We start from the raw sequence: 21,898 nt of genomic DNA on the forward strand, positions 1-21,898 counted from the left end.
CTGGCTTGTTTCTGCCTACTTTATTCCTTAAAGTTCTAGAATTACTCAATTTCAAGATCTAAAAAGTTTTTTAAATGTATTAATTCCAGAAGAAAATGCAATTTTTCTCATTATTTAGAAGTCCATATAAATGATCAATTTATCAGTACTTTTTTATCAGAACAAATAAGTCTTAGAAGAAAGTTTTTTCCGCAATGCAGAAAAAACTTTCACTATGTGACCCAGATGTAGCTTTTAAACCCGGCTCTAAGTGGTTAAACTAGTAGCTTTTGCTGCTCGAGCAGATTAAGAGAAGTTTAGGTTACTCATCTGGAAATAGGTACAGCTTGAACAGTTTAACCAAACCATTTATATTTAAATATGCTTTTCAAACCACATAGACTCAAATATATAAAGATATGAATGTGACAAACCAGAAAAATGTGTGTGGTTTTGTTAGCTTTTTAGTTTTAATAGCATATGCACAACAGTTTGCCAGGCACTTTTTTCTAAATGATAGCCCTTTATCTGTCCAGTAAGAACACTAAATGTAAACCATTTTGCCTAAGGGTATTTCAAAATACTATTTGTTATGATATCAGAAAAAGCTTATTTTATTGAATGCTTGTTTCTGAAATGAATGTGTGTGTTACGTTGCAGAAGTGGCACATCAAAGTGACTGGGATGGTATTGTTGCCTGTCATCAAGGGTATATAACCTGTACAACCTGGAACTATCAGAAAACTTCTATGGGAATTCATAAACTGAGGCCAGAAGAATTTAGCAAAAACAAGCCTGTTGATATATATGCAACAGTAAGTTTATTTAGGATAATATCAGTATTATGGTATATGCTGTTTTGATTTTGTACAGAAGCAATATTTATAATGAAAAAGCACTAGAGGTGCTTTTATTTGCAAAACAAGAGGTGTTTTAGTTGCTTCGCAGAGTTCTTTCTGATTGCTCATCGTGTCCTGCTGTTTTGCAACGTTATTAAGAGAAATGCTGCATATGGATTTTTTTCTTTAAGCATACAGTCTAACTGAAGATTCAATTTTTCAAATTCAGATGGTTAAATGGTTTATATTTAATCAATATTTTCTCATAATGACTTAAATTTGACTGAACCTTCGATATACTTGTGCTGTGAATGCAAATTGCTGAAGACACTATTTTTTCTGGCAATACAGAAAAGTGTATTTTCAAATTGCAGACAGGATAGTCTCTTTAAAATGCTTTGCAACTTGAGCTGGCCACCATCAAAGTCAAGCAGTCAGGGAAAGATACATAAATGTTTACTGAGGGTTTACCAGTTTTCAATACAAGTACTTTCTGTGGCACATGTAGTTCATGTGCTATGTGTTCGTATTAGTAATTTATCTTAGGGTAAATTTTGTTTTTATGACATTATGCTTAGCAGTTAAGGGGTAAATGAGTTTAGCTGTAAATAACTGCTTTCTCCTAACAGATTCTTTGTCTTTCTAAAGACATGAGACCATTGTTCTCACTACTTAAGCTCTGTGTGAATTTAGCCTATTTTGGGGTGCCATTGGCAGTACTGGTATTCAAGCAGAGAGGCAGTATGTATGCCTGGTCCTTATGTTAGGTACTGAAATCATGGATGCCTTCATTATTTAAGTTGCTCATTTAAATTACAACTTTTATGTTACTACCTAGTAACTTGTGTTCTGAATGAAAACGTCACTAAGTCAGTATTTCATTATCCTTCATAAGCATTCACTGCCTTATTTACTTGTTGCAGATTTGCTTATTTTAATAGTTCCTCTCCACTTCTTAGAGATGTAATCTGTTGTTCATTCCATGGAACTTTCCTTGAAGTTTAATAAAAACATACAGTATTTTGCATTCCTATTACACATTATTTATCTTATAACAATTTTGTTAACAAGATACACATTTTAAGATTTTTTTCTTAATTGTTTTTTTCCCTCTTAAAGGCTGTTGACATTACCAGCTGTGGAAACTTTGCTGTAATTGGGATGTCAACAGGACGGGTAGATGTATATAACATGCAGTCTGGTCTTCACAGAGGGTGCTATGGCAAAGAAAGAGGTAGGAATTTCTAAAATACTGAGTCTTAACAGAACAGCAACAATTTAGTATTTTGTCATCTGAGGAATCTAACGTATGTTCAGAGTTGAATTTGGGAATGAATCCTTTCAATTTCTGTAACTACCCTATACTGTCCTAGCTTGTACTATAATCAGAAGTAATTTGAGACCTACTCTGATGGACGTGATCCCCACTATTTTTAATAGCTGTGACATTAGCATCTGTTTCATTTTAATCAACATAAATTTGTCAGTTACCAGTATGTTTAGCACTAAAATGAGACTCTGGGGTCTCAGCTGTCTTTGAGATACTTGGCTTCTTCACAGAATCACAGAATCACAGAATTTCTAGGTTGGAAGAGACCTCAAGATCATCGAGTCCAACCTCTAACCTAACACTAACAGTCCCCACTAAACCATATCCCTAAGCTCTACATCTAAACGTCTTTTGAAGACTTCCAGGGATGGGGACTCCACCACCTCCCTGGGCAGCCTGTTCCAATGCCTCACAACCCTTTCAGTAAAGAAGCTCTTCCTAACATCTGACCTAAAACTCCCCTGGCGCAACTTTAGCCCATTCCCCCTCGTCCTGTCACCAGGCACGTGGGAGAACAGACCAACCCCCACCTCTCTACAGCCTCCTTTAAGGTATCTGTAGAGAGCGATAAGGTCGCCCCTGAGCCTCCTCTTCTCCAGGCTGAACAAGCCCAGCTCCCTCAGCCGCTCCTCGTAGGACTTGTTCTCCAGGCCCCTCACCAGCTTTGTCGCCCTTCTTTGGACCCGCTCAAGCACCTCGATGTCCTTCTTGTAGCGAGGGGCCCAAAACTGAACGCAGTACTCAAGGTGCGGCCTCACCAGAGCCGAGTACAGGGGGACGATCACCTCCCTAGGCCTGCTGCTCACACTATTTCTGATACAAGCCAGGATGCCGTTGGCCTTCTTGGCCACCTGAGCACACTGCTGGCTCATATTCAGCCGACTGTCCACTATCACTCCCAGGTCCTTCTCCGCCTGGCAGCACTCCAACCACTCATCTCCCAGCCTGTAGCTCTGCCTGGGATTATTACGCCCCAGGTGCAGGACCCGGCACTTGGCCTTGTTAAACTTCATGCAGTTGACCCCAGCCCATCGGTGCAGCCTATCCAGATCCTCCTGCAGAGCCTCCCTACCCTCGAGCAAATCGACACTCGTACCTAACTTGGTGTCATCTGCAAACTTACTGAGGGTGCACTCAATGCCCTCGTCCAGATCATTGATGAAGATGTTAAAGAGGACCGGCCCCAGCACCGAGCCCTGGGGGACGCCACTAGTGATTGGCCTCCAACTGGATTTGACTCCATTTACCACAGCTCTCTGGGCCCGGCTATCCAGCCAGTTTCTAACCCAAAAGCCAGTTTCTAACCCAACAGCCAGTTTCTAACCCAAAAATTTCTTGTTATACTGTTCTTTCTCCGAGGTAGTTTCACATGTTTTGTGTGCCCTGCTTAAAAATGAAAGAATACTTTATATACTCAGGAAATGGAAATCCTAAGGAATTCTAGTTCTTCTCAAATACTTTTATCTAATTACCCAGCTGCAAACTTAGGACTTCATGTGAATAATGGTGATCATTTCCTTCCAGTGGTTGTGCACATATTTCATGTCGTGTATATTTGCTGCTGCTTTGTAAATCTGCAATTTATAGTAGGGTCCTTATAGTCTCAAGTTTTTGGTTGTAGAAACAAAGAGTTCTGATGAATTGTTAAACGTTGATTTGATTCTAAAAGCCATCTAGCTTGGGAAATCTGAAGTGGTTTCTTATAATATTATTATTCCTTGGTAGTGGAACCAATTCTATAAGTTTTGTTACTGGCCAGTAAACCATAGGCATAGAATAAGAAATAAAATTTATCCAAAAACAGAGGAGCTGTGCCTTATCTTTACAACGCAGTTTAAAGTTGTCTGGAAAAAAAAAAAAAAAAAAAAAAGGGAAAGAAAGAAAAAAAAAAAACATGACTGTGCAAGATCTGAAGCTGTAAATTCTATGTGAAGTGGTCAAGTTCCTTGGAAAAAATCCTTAAATGATACTTTAAAAGTCCCTTAAATTTAATTTTCAAAAAGGCCTCCCAAACTGAAAACCTAATCTACAGCTTCAACTATGCACAACTTTTGTGTTGTTATTTGAATTCTTAAGTATTCCTAGATGCTTACTTGAGTGAATACAAGTTGGTTTTGTGTATTCGGTTTCTGTACTGATAAAATAAAGACTTTAACATTCAACTAGTCTTGCCAGGTCACTTTGGAATTGTTTGTCACAGTTGTTTGTCATTTAATGTAGTTAAGCAAAGAAAAATGGAACAGTATTCAGCAGTATGCTGATTTCTAAACTGTGTTTCAAGTCTGAAATAAAACTTTCTTTTTCCCCTTAATTTGCAGCACATGAGGGGTCCATACGGGGGTTAGCAGTGGATGGATTAAACCAGCTTACAATCACAGCTGGTAGTGAAGGGTTAATTAAATTTTGGAAATTTAAAACTAAAGATCTAGTTCACTCCACTGACCTTTCATCTTCTCCAAGTGGAATTCTTCTTCACAGAGACAGGTAAGAAACTAAAGCTATTTCATAGGCATATTGTTTTGCTGTGCATATAAAGGTATAGGATGACAAATTTTCTAATGAAGTTTAAGATTTTGGTGCTTGAAGTGCAACAGACTGCTAGTTGTCCAAGATGTAGTACTAGTCTGAAGGAGTGTGTAAATCAGTTTCCCTGCGATTATTTCAGGATAACGATATTTTTGGAGCAAGGTTATTGATGTTTTCCTTTTTTTAATCTCTGAGTATTCATGGTCATATGTGCTACTTATTCTTGGCAGTGGTATTCTGGGAATTGCCTTTGATGACTTCAGCATCAGTGTTTTCGATATAGAAACCAGGAAGATTGTCAGGAAGTTCTCAGGACACCATGGACGGATTAATGACATGGTAATTGTTAACTCACTGTAATAGGTGACGTATGCGTGTGCTAAATGCATTTTAAAGATGATTGAATTCTTTACATATATTCAGTCACTGATTATTATATTCGGTGATGAACAGTGAAATAGTTTGGCCGCATTCGTTTCCAAGTTAAAATATATCATGTTCAAATGTAGTTTGGGGTTTTATAGTCTTCCAAGAAGCTAATTTGGGGTTTAACAAAATAAAGCATTAGAAATAATGAAAGTCAAGTTGAGCATAACATTTTGCTACAGTCCTGAACTGCACATGTACAAAAAATAAACCAGGTAAATACATAGTATGAACAGATCTGAGATTATACAACACACTGATATTTCCTCATTTACATCTTGTGTAGTTGTGCTTTGCAGTGTTCATGGAAATACTTTATTTTTAGCTTCTAATTTAGTTTTTAGTGCTAGAAAGTATTTGATTTCTTCAGTTTTATGCTAATTGTTTTCTGTTGTTAACATAAAAATGAGGACCAAAATGCGTTCACTTAAAGCCATATGTAACCTTTGTCAGTATATTTAGACTTGTTCTGAAATAGCTTCTATTTTTGTCCTTTTCTCTCTTTAATAAGGTGTTGTCAGTTTTGTTACTCTGGCCAGACTATTTCATCATGATCTAAGGGACCAATCTAATCTTCAGCTGTGTAAAAGAGAACTTCCTGACTTGTCAATTGTGGCCTTAAATTTAGTATTTTATTTTAGACTTTCAGTCCTGATGGTCGCTGGCTAATAACTTCGTCAATGGACTGTACCATTAAGACTTGGGACCTTCCCTCCGGATGGTGAGTCAGTTGAAAAAGCTATAGCAAAACTTTTTATAGTTTGCTTTTTATCTCTTAAATGGTAAAAAGTCATTCTTGTTTGATTATATCACCAAACTGTACTATATGATACTCAAAGTTATATGTGGGGAAAGAGCACAGTATCCAGTACGTTAATTGTGTGTGATGCTAGCAGTCATAGAATTGTAGAACAGCTCAGGTTGGAAATGACCTTGTAAGATCCTACCTGCCATGGAAAGGCTAGCCTACGTGGGATAATTTAGCACCCTGACCAGTTGCATCTTAGAAATCTAAAGCAATGGTGACTCCCTGGGGAGGTCGTTACAGTGACTATTCTCACTGTTAAAAATTTGTCTTTCATCAAGACAAAACATCTCCCAGTGCCACTTGTACCTTTTGCCCCTTGTCTTCTTCATGTGTCTCTGTACAAAGGGAGAGACTTCATCTTCTTTCTAGCCTAAGTACTGGGGTGAGGTCCCCGAGAGCCTTCCTTTCTCCAGGGTAGAAAGACCTTGTTCTTTCCCTTTACTCAAAGGTCAAGTGCTCCAGTCCTTTGGTCATCTCCGTAGCCTTGGACCTTCTCCAGTCTGTGTCTTTTTTGAATTGTTGAAACCAGAACTGGGCACAGTACTCCAGCGGCAGCCTGAGAAGGACTGGGTAGAGTGGTATTATCATATCTCTCTCTCTGCTAATGATGCCACTGCAGATGCAGCCTGATCTGATCCAATTCGCCTTTGTTGCGGTAGCAGCATACTGCTGACTCGTGCTCAGCTTGAAGTCTGCCAGGACTCCCAGATCCCTTTCAGCAATCCTGCTTTTCAGCCACATAGATCCTAACCTGTTTTGGCATCTTTGGTTATGTCATTCCACATGCAAGACCTTACACTTAAATTCATTAAACTTCAGACAGTTCTTGCTTGCCTACTATTGCAATCTGTCCAGGTCTCTCTGTAAGGTGGCTCTTCGTTTTGAGAGGTCCACCTAGTTTACTATCATCAGCATACTTGGTGGAGGTACTTTAAATCCTGTTGTCTAGATCATTTATCTTCTAAACAGCATGGAGACCAGAATCAATCACCAGGGGACCTGGCTTGTGGCAGGCTGCCAGCTCAAGCTACAACCATTGATCACCACATCCTGATGGTAGCCTGTTGGCCAATTTCCCACCTGTCTCACAGACCACCCAGCCAGTCTGTATCTTGCCAGTCTGGCAAGAAGGGTGTGGTAAACGTTGTTGAGTGCTTTGCTGAAGTCCGGGTAATTAATATCCACAGCTCTTGTTATTCTGTTGGAGAAGGTGGCCAGGTTAGTTAGGCATGATTTGCCTTTGGTAAATCTAAATCTGTGTTGTCTTTTTCCCAGTCACCTGCTTCAATTGGCTTGCTACAGTTTGTAGGAGGACTCATTCTTTTACTTTCCCAGGGACTGCAGTAAGACAGGTAAGAGGGCCCATACTTTCCTGGGCCCTCTTTTGGGCCCTTCGTGTGGCTGTTTGGCATTTGCCTTCTTCCAGTCATCAAGGACATCCTCTGATTTCCACTTTTCAAAGATCATAGACAGGTATTGCAACAATGTCAGGCACTTTTCTTAAAACCCTGAAGTGCATTCCATTTGGGCTCATAGATTGATGTGAGTTTAGCTCTTTCTAGAGGCCAGAAACCAGCCCTTCCTGCACTGCTTGTGGATCAACACATGAGTAGTCATAGCTCTTTCCTCCTGAGATCTGGGTCCAGCTATGCCAGTAAAGACAGGTGAAGAAGGTATTGAGAATCTCTGCTTTGGCAGCATTATTTGTAAATAGTTCTGCTGCAATATTTAGTAATGGACCTGTGTCTGTCTTGTGTTTCTGATTACTGTTAATATATATGAAGAACCCTTTCTTGTTCTGCTTGAAGTCTTCCGCCAGTTTCCTTTCTTGTGGAGCCTTAACCTTTCTGACTACATCTCTGCATATCCTAGCAAGGCTTTTGCTCTTGATGAGTATTTGGCTACATTTCCATAGCTGGTATGCTTCTTTTTTCATTTTAAGCATACCCAAAAGCTGGTCATTAAACCAGGATGGTCTCTTGTTCTGCCTTCTTCCTTTCCCATTGTCGGGGTGGATGGTTCTTCTGCCTCCAGGACACTGTTCTTGAATAACCATGAATAATAAGTCGTCTTGGTTTGTGAGCGGTAAATAGAGTGGTGTACTGTTCCTAGTCAGGTCCAGCATTAGTGGCAGGAAGTAGTCTTCAGTATGTTCCAGGAACCAGACAGACAACTTGTTCACTGCTACGTTATTTTCCAAACGAATGTCCAAGTAATTGAAGTCACCCATGTGGACTGGGTTCTGTGCCTTTTTTTGGGAATACAGATTAGCGATGTCTTTAAGATACAATGAAATCTGGAGTTGTCTGTAGTATGAATGTGTGAATTTGTAGCTCCATAATCTAAATTGAAAGAGGGAAGGCTTTCTGATATGCTGAAGTATTAATCCATTTTGTTGTCTGAATAGAAGCTCTTTCTCACTTATGTTCATTTTAACATATGATAAGATTTGCTTTAGAAATGCAAGTAGTTCTGATCAAGCTGAAATCCAGACAGGTACATGACACACGCTGTTTTTGAACATGATTAGATTAAATTTTTATTTGAGAAAATTTGTAAATTTTCTTAAATTTTTATTTTAATAAAAGGTTTTCCTATAACTGTAGGCTGAGGAATATGTTGAAAAGGAAGAGCTCTTAATAGAAAGTCAGGTGCTTGATTTACTTGTACTGTAGCATGTTTGCTGCTCAGCAGAAGAATGGAATTATAAACTGTGCATTCTAAAGACTGAGCTTTGATATTGAAAAGACAGAAAATGATTAGCATGACTAATACAAAAACATGATTAACATGACTAAGACTTAAGTTACAAAAATACCTACTGACTTATATATAAGTCATACCATTTCCTTACTGAGCATCTGTTTTTACTTGAGAATGCAGCTTAACTGTTCATACTTGTTTATGTAGGGCTTTTTGAGAATTGGGGGAAAATTACCAATTTATGTAGAGGTGCTTACAAGCAGGAACATCGGTGTTACTCAGAGTTTTCTTTCTGCAGCGCACCTTGCATAGACACATTTTGTGTGAAAATCACAGGCATGTCTCACATTGCCCTTCCAAGGTGGACAGATTTTTTTTCCTAATTATAATTTTAATCGTGGCTTAAATTCCATAGGTAAAGAAGACTTGATTAAATTTATTGTTACTTCTGTTTCTCATTTGTTTCTTTTGACTACTTTATTGAACAATAATTCTCAGCTACTGATAAAGACTGTGGTAAAAGGATGGACTTAACGACTAAAAGCAGCATTTAGCAGCTATTGTACACTCACTGATACCTGTTCTAGCACTTACAGGTTTAATGTTTGTATATTTTGTTGGAAGTAGTGAATGATGTGGCTCTTACCTGATTAACTTTTTACTTGTGTCTAGCAGCATGCAAATGAAATTAAAAGTTCCACTGAAGGTATAAAAGTGGATTTCTAAACTTGATTGGTCAAGCCTTTGTAAAAGTGCTGAGTACCTAAGAAAATATATGCTCTCGAGATTTTACATTTTAAACTGCCCTGTTACATTAATATATTTCTGTGAACAGAACAGATTTGTGGAACTAGCTGTGGTCACTGTTTCTCACTTTACTTTTGTTTTTTTGTCTGTAAATAGCAATCTCTCCATTCATGCTTTCCATTCAGTTTTTCTTGTTTCTGTCAATGAGCTACTTGTCATAATCAATTACTTCTTACAATTTAAAGTAACTGAAATTTTTACCTCAAAGTGGCAAGCTATGCTATGAAAATGAGTTTGAACGGAAGTCTACTAGGGTACATCATCTACTAGGGTACATCATCCAGGTTCTGTCAATGGCTAGAACTTACAAGTGCCTTATTACAACTCTCATGCATCCCTTAATGTTGTAACTTTTTTTGTTGTCTTTTTGAGTTTTCTGTAATAGTAAAAGGAATGATAAAGGAACAAGATAACATGTTAAAATTCTTGTAATGTCAAGAGAAAATATTAGAAATAATCAAATTTGCAGGGTACAGTTCATTCTTTACTTTAGGGACATTAGACCTTAGTTTTAACCAGGTATGCTTACGAAGTATCTGAAGAGAGAGAATTGACAGCTAATGGCAGAGAACTAAAATATTAGTTCAGACCAGAATGGAGCTGACTGGAAGTACCAAATTTATTGCCGCTGAAAACACTATCATTAGACCTAAGGAATTAAATGTGTACAGATGGTTCAGCATATTTTCCACAAAATATGGGTGTCTAAGGAGGTAGCGTAAGTATTCCAGCTGTAGCTGGTGTCAGAAAGTTTTATAGAGGTACATGGTTTGTTGCCCAGTGCCACTCATTTGCCAAGTTGTATTTGAATGCTAATGTTGTATTTGAATGCTTCTATCTAACATGCTGGTTGGCATACGTGTTTCCAGTGTCCTGCTTGCATTCCGTCCTGTTTGTGCAGTAATTCAGATATGTATAGGAAAAAAAGTTTATTTTGTTCAGGTTCTTCTTTGTTCTCTTCTCTCTTTAGCCTCATAGATTGCTTTCTGCTAGACTCTGCAGCAGTGAGTCTGACTATGTCTCCTACAGGAGATTTTCTAGCTTCAGCACATGTGGATGATCTTGGAATTTATTTGTGGTGAGTATGTAACATAACTATTTCTGCATAGAACTTCAAGGGGGGAGGAATTCTTATAATCATCTTCACAGCAGATATATGATTGTTCTGCAAAGTATCATCTCAAGAGTTTTGACCATGTTTGTTTCTAAAAGAGTGAGGTATTTTCCACAGTTGTGATCTATAGATCTTTAAATCTCTCATTGTTAAGATAGTCTGATAATTAAGTAGTCTTTTTTTTTTTTTTCCTGTTTCTTACTCTAAAGAATTCCTGGCATGCCATTCCTAAAGTTTCTCCTTGGCTCTTCTCTACTTTTTTTTTCTGCCCTTTTAAAATATCAGTGTTGTGCAGTGTCACCATCTGTAGGACTAGTTTTCTTCTCCTAGTATACAACATTTTCTTGGACATATTGGTAGAATTTGGAAATTATTATTATTTGTTTATTACTGATAGACCAGCACAGGTGTAAAAATGCATTTTTGTTAATTTTTATAGAGATTTAGAGCAAATGGCTGGTTAGAGCTAGGACTAACGTAACAGACCATTTAATATATTTGTTGTGGTTGTTTTTTTTTCTTCTTCTTTCTTTGGCAGATAGATCTTTCTTCTTTGGCTGCAGTTTTACCTGAGAGGTGTTCACTTGTTAGACCTTTCTGTGTTTAAGTAAAAGTGCTTTATTGTTAATAATGGCAAATGTTTTCTTACTTACTCATAGTTTGTATTGACAGAAAGTAATTGTCAGAATTGCTTGTGTGCAGGTTCCAAATCCCAAGAACATTTGCTAAATGTACTACTCTGAAATTATGTGAAGCCAGGATGTTCATTTATATTTGCATAATATATTGCACATACTAAGTACAAGCAAGTTTTTTAGGTAATTTTGCCATTTCAAATTAATAATACAGAAATTGTCAGTAACTGAAGTAATTTCATTTCATATTGCCATAATTTCAGACATTTTGACGATGTGTATCATCTCATATATCATTTTGTGTTTAGCTAATAAATAAATTTTCCTCATCTTGAATAGAGTCTGGTGAATAGTCAGAGTGCAGTATTAGACTGCAGTAGAATTCTGTCTAAAATGTTTGTTCCCATTCACATGAAACTCACTTTAAAAGTGGCTGTCTTATTTTCCAGGTCAAACCGTTCTCTGTATTCACTTGTTTCTTTACGGCCCCTTCCAGCAGACTATGAACCTTCTATGGTAACGCTCCCTGGCACTTGTCCTCTGCAAGGTAATCTTGAATATGTTCAGTTTGATGAATTTCAAATAGAAGACACTTCTGTTTCCTCGGTGAAAACTTAGTGTGTCTTAACATTCTGTTTCTGAACTTTTCCTATTGTTTCTATCATTTTTGGCATTCTTTGGCGTACTCTGTGTGTGCTAATATTACTTACTAAAATCTATTAATGTTTCTATATTCAGACATACATAATTACATTGTGATTATCTCCACTTATTTAAGTAGATTTTGTGGATAATAAGAAAGCTTGTGCTATTTGCTTGCTTTCTTTAAGCCCAGACTGCTGTTAAGTACCTTCAAATGTGAGCATTTTGAAATAAATACTACTGCTTGGCAGCAGGAAGGAGGTTGTTGTTTGTTCTCCTTTCCTCCAATGTTTTTGTCTGCATTTATGCTGTGGTACTTTGTGCTGTATGTTATCACGTTGGCAACAGGACTGGATTCAGCTCACATGCCACATTCCTGTGTTGGTTTTCTAGTGTAAAAAAAAAAAAAAAAGCCTATCCTGGATTTTTGGCACGTTTAGTAGAAATAGTTGTGCTTTTGAAGGGCCTCTAGATGGAGATCCTGTCTGCTAAATTTTGCAGTTCTCCTAAGGCTGAGTACATACATTTCGATCTCCATGAGGAGGAGAGACACCCCTAGCTATTGACTGTACAAAAGAGCAAGGAACCCCACTCTGTGTTAAGTGCTTCATTAAGCATGCATTTATTTCAGATACTTGAATTAGGAAAATGGGATATTGCTACAAATTTTTTAATGTTTTCATCTGTTGAACGGATTCTGGCTGAATGCTTGAACTCACATTCTGTCTTGAGCCAGCGTAAATTTTTTGTTTGGATGCTCAGAGCTTTTAATGCTTCATTTTTCTTTATGCCTTTAGGCTTTTCTATCGTGTTGATGTTTTCAGCCATGTAGTACTGTGCAAAAGGAAAGCAGACAGTGAAGGCGTTTTCTTTGCAGATTTATCTTGTCAGTATTTAAAGTCTATCCAGTTATACATTTTAGCCATAATTGTTTTCAATTTAGTATTTCACTGGGTTGACAAAGTTTCTTTCTGTGGTTTGTCAGCAATTTGTTACATTAGCACCCATATATCTAGCTCCTGTATACATGTTTAAAACAAAAAGCAGAAGAAACAATTGTAGTTTTATTTTCATTTTTTTAAAGTTAAGTATGCATGTTCATAAAAGATATCTGTTTTTGAAAGATGTGGATGTGGCAGAAGGTGAAGAAACATGTGATGAGATGATAGAATATGACTCACCTGAGCAATTGGGAGAACAGCTGGTGACCCTTTCCTCATTACCTGAATCAAGATGGAAAAACCTTCTCAATCTTGATATTATCAAGGTAATAATAATAGGCACACCATTGTTTATTGTAGAATTTAGGTGGTGTTTTTTAAGAAGCAGGTTTAAAAAAAACCTGTTTCTTATGTAGTGCAAAACAGTTGTCCTAACCATTCTCTTGGGTATTAAAGGAAGAACTGTTTATTAACTCTTGCCATTATTATTTCCACAATATACAAAATAGCTGTCTGCACCAGATACGTCAATGCAGTTTATGCATTCTCCTAAATCTGTTCTAAGTTTTGCCTTCAAACAACTGACAGACATTCCTATTAACAAAAAAGAGAGAATTTGAAAAAAAATACTAGCATACAGCCAGATGCCTGATACCTGACTTTGACCTATGAGCTGCATTTATCTATTCGCAAGACTTGATCCTACTTTTCTGATACAGTTCAGCATTTTGAAGTAGAAGACTGTAAAAGACTACTTTTCACAGTTTCTGGGATTTGATGTTGTCCTAAATAACAACTTTGTATTCAGTAGCAAAACATGTTTTTCTATATGTTTACTTTTAAGTTAATCCTAGTAGTATTTGTGGCATTCTAAAAATTAATCTCTTTACAAAGAAAATTCTCACTTGTTCTTGCTATAATTATGACTTTATTCAAATATCTAATTAACAGAAAAAAAACAAACCAAGAGAGCCACCAAAAGTTCCCACATCAGCCCCTTTCTTCATCCCAACAGTTCCTGGTCTTATACCCCGATATGCTGCTCCAGAGCAAGAAAATGATGCACAGGTAAAGACTCTATATAGTGTTTATCTAGTATATTTTTACAACAAAATCTTAAATAAGCTTTTTAGTCCTAATTAATCTTGCTAAAGGATTTATAGTACTGTTCTTAATGCGTTACATTAATGCTTTCTTTCTTGGAGCCTTTTATCCTGTCAAGAAAACAATCTATTTAAGATGTAAAAATCTGTTTGCATATTTATGCATGCTCACTTACTCTTTCATGGTCTAGTCAAAAGTGGTAAGCATTGGAGTGCTGGCACAGAAATCGGATTTCTACATTCATCTTGAAGAATCCCTGAGCACCAACAAATGTAAGTTGAGAAATTTCACTGGATATTCCACTATTACTAGAAGCTAGAAATATTTTGAGAAGTTCGATTTCTAATACCAAAATTGTAACGTGTGAGGGGTAAAATACACATACTACTGTACCAAAGACAAAAAGAAGGTGTGCGATGTACGAAGCTGAGTAATACATAGGCAATCTTTGTCATAGAAACATTGTTACTCTAGCTTGCTTGTAGCATGGATCCAAGTTCTGGCTAAAAATTGTGTATAGAAAGCAGGTAAGGTTATTAAGATATTTCTGGAGATTGTGATGCTCTCATCCAGAGGAGAAAAAAAAAAAAGCTCTGTATTATTTGTAATGTAAGAAAGGAAGGGAATGATCTGGTAAGGAATAATTTGTTGGTTCACTGAAACATGAAAAATATCATTTGCCTAATGAGTTCTATTTTCAAAGGCTACTTCACTAGACATTCACCAAACTTACTTTTAGTAATTGTAGTTGCTTTATAATTAAAAGCTTTAGGAAGAAGTAGCTGACTTAAATAATCTGTTAGATTTCTTTTGACATTCAGTTCATCTTGAAATTCAGTCACTTAAGGTGCCAATGGGGTTGGCTGTACCTGCTATTTTTTTTCTCTTAAACTGTGCTACTACAAAATTATTAAAAAACGGATTTTTGGAAACAGTTGGCAATATAGCTGGCCTGGAAACTTAAAGGGACAGCTACGTAAAGCTTTTTTATGAGGCGGTTCTGCTGGGAATTTTTCCTACCCCTTCTTAAACTCTTTGAGATGAATGGCTTACTCAGATGCACTTGAAATGTGTTGTATGCATACTTTATTATGGCCATCTGTCACAAGCAAGGTGTGTTTTTTATGCTGTGTTTTTGGTATGTCAATTGCCAGTATTCTATTAAGCTGTTACAGAGCTGCCCAGGGAAGAGTGAAACACAAGGTGAAAATACAAAAACCTAATCAAGCACCTACTAGCTGGCTGCAACATGGAGAAAGCACATAGTGGCCCCCTTGGCTGCCCTCAGGCAATGTGCTGTAAGGCTTGTGTGCTGCAGTGTCTGTGCTGGTGTGTAGCATGGCTCTGCACTTGCTAGTTTGCAGGTGCCTCTTGCAAAGGCAAGTAGGCCATGCAAATAAGTAGTAGCCTACTAGAAGTCATCCTGGCCTATCACTGGCATGGAGACGGGTTTTGTGCCTCAGAGCAAGGCTGTAAAACATGGATTGAGATGGGCACTTTTTCCATGTTGTATGTATACCAATTTCATAGTATGTTCCTTGCTTATTTTTTTAACCTGTCACAGCACAAAAAATAGTTAATGCATCTTTTTAGTACTGTTAATGTCACAGCTGCACTTTAGTGAATGATTTTCATAGAAATCAAATATTCATGGGAGGAATCAAATTTAAACCACCAAAGAAACACTAGCCAATGCCTGATACCATTAGTTACAATGATATGGGAGTATAAGAAGCTGCTTCTTAACAACTTCAGAAACTGAAATATTAATCATAAGACAACATTTAAAATTTTTCTACCACCAGCTATGTTTGCAAACCTGTATTTCTATTGCTGCATTTCTAAAACAGTCAATTCTCAAAGATACAGCAGTATTGTAGAATCATGAGGAGAAGCATTTATGAAGAGGAGGAAAGACGTATTTGTAAATTTCATGCATTTCCACCAGGAAGGTTTCCCCCTCTTCTCCAGAAAAGCAGGAGGAATTTACTTGACGAGTAATAATTCCCTCAGATGCACCAGATTGTTTGACCTCTATGTCAGTATCAGTAAACACTAAAGATCCCTAGTAAACATTGTATTTGTCTCTTCTAGGATATGTTTTTAGTAACAGCTCAAAATGCATGTTTATACTTTCTTTTTGACAAAAATACAAAATGACTCTAATCTTGTTAATCAGATATTGTGTTCATCTTAAGACTCAGAAATGAAAGAAAAGTGTAACATCCAAAGATGTTACTTGTGTTTCTCAAGGTGATTTACAAAAAAAAAAAAAGGCATTTTCATCATTAGAGATGTATTTCTCTGAGGCCTATGATGAGAAGGTAAGTTAAACGCAGGGTAGCATTTTGTGGAAACCAAAAAGTAAAGAAACAGTAGAAATTTGAGCTATTACTTATATATATTGCAAGAATGTTGAAGTATGCATGACAAATTTTAAAGAATCTTTTATACACATATTACTGATAATGTATTGCTTGATGCTTTAACACAGATACAGCTCCATTTAACATGCTGAAAGACCTGGGACCATCTAATATTGAGGTAGAACTAAGGAGTTTGGCCCCCGAAGGTGGTGGCTCTGTGGAGGTGATGCTAAGCTTTTTGAGAATGATTGGGATGATGCTGAAGAAGAAGTACAACTTTGAACTTGCTCAAGCATACCTTGCGCTATTTTTAAAGGTAAACATGTTATTTTAAAATTTGATTTTAGTCGTGTATAAAGTGGTCACTGTCCCATAAAACAATGTAAAAGCTGTGCAAAATGCCTGCTTGAAAGAATTACCTTAAATGTTTTCTGTTTGGGATAGTTTCAAATGACTTGGAGAGTGCATTGGATATTTTGACAGTTCATCAGGTCACAGTCAAGTAAGTAGGTATAATGAAGAGGACTGTTACAGACGAATTTTATTCTAGTATTTGTTACTTAGGATTCTTTTTATTACTTGGAACATAACTAACTTGTTAATGGTTGTTAACTGGTAAGTTAAGATTTGTTATATTTTAAGTAATTCGATGCACGATGGCTTTTCATGTGAATGGGCTGCTATTCTTCTGTTAACTGTTAAACTTCATAGAACTAATAAATTGTAGATGTGTGGAAATTAGAAAGTTATTGTGATAAAATGCAACAGCAGTTACTCTAAAAGTGGTTCTGTAGAACATTTAAACCTTTCTGATACTCTGCTGTATGAAATTGTGGGAAAGCAGTTACTTCCAGTTTAATAGGAGAGTTGTTGTGAACATTCAGACATATGATGTTATTTAACTGAGAATATCTTAGCAGAATTAGTGCAGGGATTGATTTTATGCCAGACAAATAGGAGTTTATTCTTGGTCTTTTTTTCCGTTGGGTTTGGAATGCATGGGGCTTTCTCCACAAGAACAAGTAGTGCAGATCAATAGGAGTAGGTCTGTAGAGTAAAACACCTTGGGATGAGGTAATGATGATGAATTTTATTCCTATTTGTTACTAGTCTATTTACTATTAGTCTTGTTCCATTGACTGGATATAATTAGTAGTTGAACAGGTGGTAGAATCATCTTCTTGTTCAGTTTTGTATTAAAGAAATTCAGCTCATGTGTTAAGGACAGCTATGGGCCTTACAAATGTACTCCCAATGTGAACTATAGCAGAATATTATTCTGCTATAGTTCATATAGCAGAATAATATTCTGTTAGCAGAGTTATAGAATAATATTCTATAAGCAGAGTTATATAAATTCACCCCGAGATACGTGTGCGACAATATCTTTTGCTGTGGATTGGACAGAAAACAGCTCTGAGCTTAGTGAGACTTCTAGACTTATGCTGTAGTTGGTAAAATAACTATTCCATCCATTAATAATATGGTAAATAATATACTGGCTTTCTACAGGACTAAAATACTGATTCTCTTTTTGCTTTACCAAGATTACTATTTATTATATAAAGAAAGATACCATCGCCCCGTATCAGTAGAATACTTCAACAGCATTCTTCTTGAATTATGCAACATCGATAGTTAAAATAGTAATTCTGGTTTATCTCAGGGCATCTGTTTCATCTTTCTAGCCTGAAAATTAATTTGTGATGCACATTTTGGAAAGAGTAGAAAGTTACTCTCTGTGGAAGTGTATAATTAAGATAGATTCAGCAGCAGCAGTACAACTAGTAAAGCAGTAAAAATATTTAAGATATTTTGCTGCCGTAGCCACCTAATACATATGTGGGTTGCAAATAGCTTCTGAAAGACAAGCAAAATGGAGTCAGGATTAAATGAAGGGAATTAAAATGAGAAGTATCCTTCATTTACTCAGGACTTTTCCTGAAAGCACAGTGTTGGAATTAAATGAAGAAGCTGATACTCCGAATGTAGATCATCTGTATATGTTTCACTAATTGCTCTTTTTCTATTATTATTTTCAGTTACATCTTAAGATTGTCTCATCAGAGCCAAGCCTACTGGAAGAAGTATCCAGATTGTCAACTCAACTTGAAGAAACCTGGATTCATTTGCGAACTCTGTTCAATCAGAGTTTATGTGTCTTAACATACATGAAAAGTGCTTTACTGTAAATTATTTAAGAGTTTGACAATATAAAAATCGCCTCAGAAAAATAGTACAACTTATTGCCAAAAATACCAGATTACAAGAATTATACTGGGAATTCTGATGTATTTTATTCATCTGTTTATGGCAAAGTATTTTAGAACATGCATAACTGAATATTTTGTTCAGTTCAGGCAAAAAGTAGTACATGCAGCTTAAATGTACATGTTGCATTAGTTTCTGTTATCAATGAATAAACAGTTGGAAGACCGTAGATAAGGTAACTAGTAATGTTTTCATGACAAAAAATGTAAATCAGAAAGAAGAAATAAATACAAAAAGTGGGAGTGTATTTTCTGTACAGGAGACCAAAACTTCTATTGTGCTTAATAAATCAGTATTGTTGATGCAAAAATAAAAAGCAACTGAATTACTAACAAATTCTTAACGTTGGCTTAAATTAGCAAAGGAATATAAAAATTTGTATCACTCTAAAATCAGAAAATCAAAGTGCTTTTTGTATAAAGTTTGTAAAAGTTCTTATGTTGGCAAACTATGTTCACTATTTTGCTTCAGACACTTATTTCTGACACCAGGGATTTCTAGCTGCACTGCAAATAATGGAAGTTTGAAAAAAAATAAACTTTTTTTTATAACAAGTTTCTTAATATAATTTTGTAGGCTCAATTTTTCATGAAAATTAGGATTATTTTCTGAAGAAGATTGAAAATTACAGAAATAAAAGTGTAGAATTTTGAGAAATATTTTATGAGTCAGATTTTATGAATTTGTATTTAGGTTTGAAATGATAGCGTTTGGGAAGAGTTTGGGAACTTATGAGAGAGAGAGAGATCTTGAACTTTGCTATTCAAGAATACTGCCTACTGATAAAGACCTTTGCTGTTATTTCACATGCTCCAGCTTAGAGACATAGTATAACATGCAATTTTTATGAGAGTACGTGAAAGATGGATTCATTGCATTTGGCATGAACCCATCTGATTGAAATGATTATGTAGATTCGTTCTTCTATGTATGTGATTTTTTTTTTTTAATGCCATCCCATTTTGGATCTTTTCAAGTCATGCATCCTGGAACAAATTATCTGCAAACATGTAAATGCAGTGTGGAGTTGTTCTGCGTTGTTCTGATGCTTCTTTAACTCACGTTATTTCTCTTTTCAACATTTAATATGGTATTTTATAGATTGGCGTTTTAGCCAGTTAGGATTGAAAATACAGAGTCAGTGGGAGTGATGGACACCTGAGCTTTTTTATGAAGCATACTGCTATTTTTTTAAAAAAAATCTTTATTAGTTTGTTTATTTTTTAACATAGGATGATTGGTTGCTGTAGATGTGCTTCTCAAGAAGATGTTACTCCCAATTTTCTTGAATGGATCTGAGGCATAACCAAATCCCTCAAATTTCAGGATAGTAAATAATGATAAACCTGTGACTTTATAGGTGTGCTGCTGTAACTATTTGATTTAGGAGATCTTAAAGAATAATTTTTTGAAGTTACTGATGTGAACCAAGCTATTAGAATATACAAAGGAGGGAGGATGTACAGTAGTTAAACATCTTCCTTAGTGGCTGAAGGAACAGTGGAAAAAGAACTTTCCTCCTGGATGACAGCAAAGCTCTGTCAAGTGTCCTGTCTCCAGCTGGAACATGGAATAGATGCAAACAGGTCCTGTATAAAAGTGGTCCCTTTTCAAGCACATTACACCAGCTTTCAGCAATCAGCTATTTGTATACTTCCTGACCCAGCTGTATTCTAACAATTGTGTTTAATCATCTGTGACAGACCTGTTCATTCTCTGCAAGTTCATCTAATCTCTTTTAGAACCTAGTTATACTCCATAATATCCTGTTGTAATGGGACCTACACTTTAATTAGATACTAAAGGAGAATAATGTAGTTCTGTTTGAATACTCCTGACCTGCTGTCTTCTAATGTGTCCATCCTTGTTCTTGCAGAACTAATGTGAGAAATACTAACGGTGCTCCAGTCTCTGTGTGCTTCAACTGTCCTCCAGCCATAAAGCAGTTGTGAAATTATATTTCATTTTACTGCATCTGCACGTTCTTTTTCACTGACATACATTTGCTTTAGCACATGTTTAAAACTATGTACAAGGTCTGTCTTCAAAACTTTTAAGATTTATAGGGAGAGGTAAAGTGTGGGTTTGTTTGTTTTGTTTTTGTTGGACTACCTGAAGGAGTTGGGGAAAAAATAAAAATAAAAAAAAATGCCAAACAGGCCGTTCTTCTGAAAGCAGAACCAGCAAACTAAGCAGTGTTGACATGTTGACATAACATTTGCAGTCTGGATGATCTCATCAGATGTGTTAATACAGTTTATGTCATACATGGATGAGTTTTAAGTCTACCTTAACACCACAGAAAATACTCTTTTGCTGTTTGTGATATCCCACATCCTTTATTCATTTTTCCTTTTTTCAACATTTCTACTCATCACTGCTATTTCAGCAGTGTTTGACTATTCTTTAAGCTGATTCTAGTCTCCATTTTCACCATGGTTTGCTTTTTCAGTTTCTCATCATGGCTGTTCCACCCAGCAACTCCTGTGTGCAGCAACCTTGTCAGAAGTTACTCCAAGTCTAACTCTTAAAATTTCAAAACTGTTTGGTACTCATGGATGTGTTGACGCCAGATTACAGTTAGACCTTGTTCCCTGAGCTTGTTGCTGGATTCTAACTCCAAACAGTGAAGATGACTTTTCTCTGAGTCATAATCTTCACTCTTTTTTCAAAATCTTTACTTTTTTCTTTCAAGTAAAAATAGAGGTATTATGAGGAAAAGTGTGGAAATGTGAAAATTAACTGATGCAAATGTTAATATGTTCTGTGGCCAGCACAGACGCTGACTTGAAGCATTTGAACAAAGTGTATTTCAAATTTGTTAACTCTTGCTTCTTCAAAAGAAATCTTAGAAAAAGCCACAACTCTGCAGATTATTTTAACACAAGTGGTGGTGTCCCAGAGAGTGGAGAATGCTGATTTGCTTTCTGTGAAGTAGAAAAGCCAAAGTATTTGTTGGCATGTTGAAATCTCGTGGTGAGCTGTGCTGAAAGAGTTTAGTATTAATTAAAGGTCACCAAAAATAGCTTTTCCTTCTGAACATTGACATCAGCAGATGTTTTCCGATCACCACGTTAGCCCATCAGCCTTTTAAGCATAATGCCTCTTGTAAAAATAGTGCTTGTTAAGAATTATCTGATGAAATATGATTGTTTTTAAAAATCATTTCCCTTCTTAGAGATGAGGAATCCAATCAGACCCTTACATTATGTCAATGCAAGGAGTCTGCTTGACTTTTAATGGGTTTGCAGTGTGTGTTGGAGTAGAATGAAATGCAATCTTTGCATGTCCGTAGTACCTGTGCTTTTCTGTTTGTGAGGCAGTGATAAACTATGGAAAGAGAAATGAAGATCAGAATGCTAAGTTCCTTTTTACTGGGGCTTTACATGCTTCCCAGGAGGATGAGT

At 36.4% G+C, this 21,898-nt stretch overlaps 1 protein-coding gene across 1 annotated transcript in view; it reads left to right on the forward strand.

Moving 5' to 3' along the window:
- Window positions 1-19,045, forward strand: part of WDR36 (WD repeat domain 36) — a 33,828-nt gene extending 14,783 nt beyond the window's left edge. The window contains exons 12-23 of the mRNA XM_035310184.1: window positions 640-794; window positions 1,938-2,052; window positions 4,467-4,632; window positions 4,905-5,013; window positions 5,742-5,821; window positions 10,389-10,496; window positions 11,617-11,714; window positions 12,934-13,076; window positions 13,702-13,818; window positions 14,045-14,126; window positions 16,349-16,536; window positions 18,263-19,045. Of these exons, the coding sequence (XP_035166075.1) occupies window positions 640-794; window positions 1,938-2,052; window positions 4,467-4,632; window positions 4,905-5,013; window positions 5,742-5,821; window positions 10,389-10,496; window positions 11,617-11,714; window positions 12,934-13,076; window positions 13,702-13,818; window positions 14,045-14,126; window positions 16,349-16,536; window positions 18,263-18,412 (1,511 nt within the window). The 3' untranslated portion in view covers window positions 18,413-19,045. The remainder of the gene's footprint in view (window positions 1-639; window positions 795-1,937; window positions 2,053-4,466; window positions 4,633-4,904; window positions 5,014-5,741; window positions 5,822-10,388; window positions 10,497-11,616; window positions 11,715-12,933; window positions 13,077-13,701; window positions 13,819-14,044; window positions 14,127-16,348; window positions 16,537-18,262) is intronic.
- The last annotated feature ends 2,853 nt before the right edge of the window (window positions 19,046-21,898 follow it).

Source organism: Oxyura jamaicensis, chromosome Z, assembly GCF_011077185.1.
Source record: "Oxyura jamaicensis isolate SHBP4307 breed ruddy duck chromosome Z, BPBGC_Ojam_1.0, whole genome shotgun sequence".
NCBI classification, from domain to species: domain Eukaryota; kingdom Metazoa; phylum Chordata; class Aves; order Anseriformes; family Anatidae; genus Oxyura; species Oxyura jamaicensis.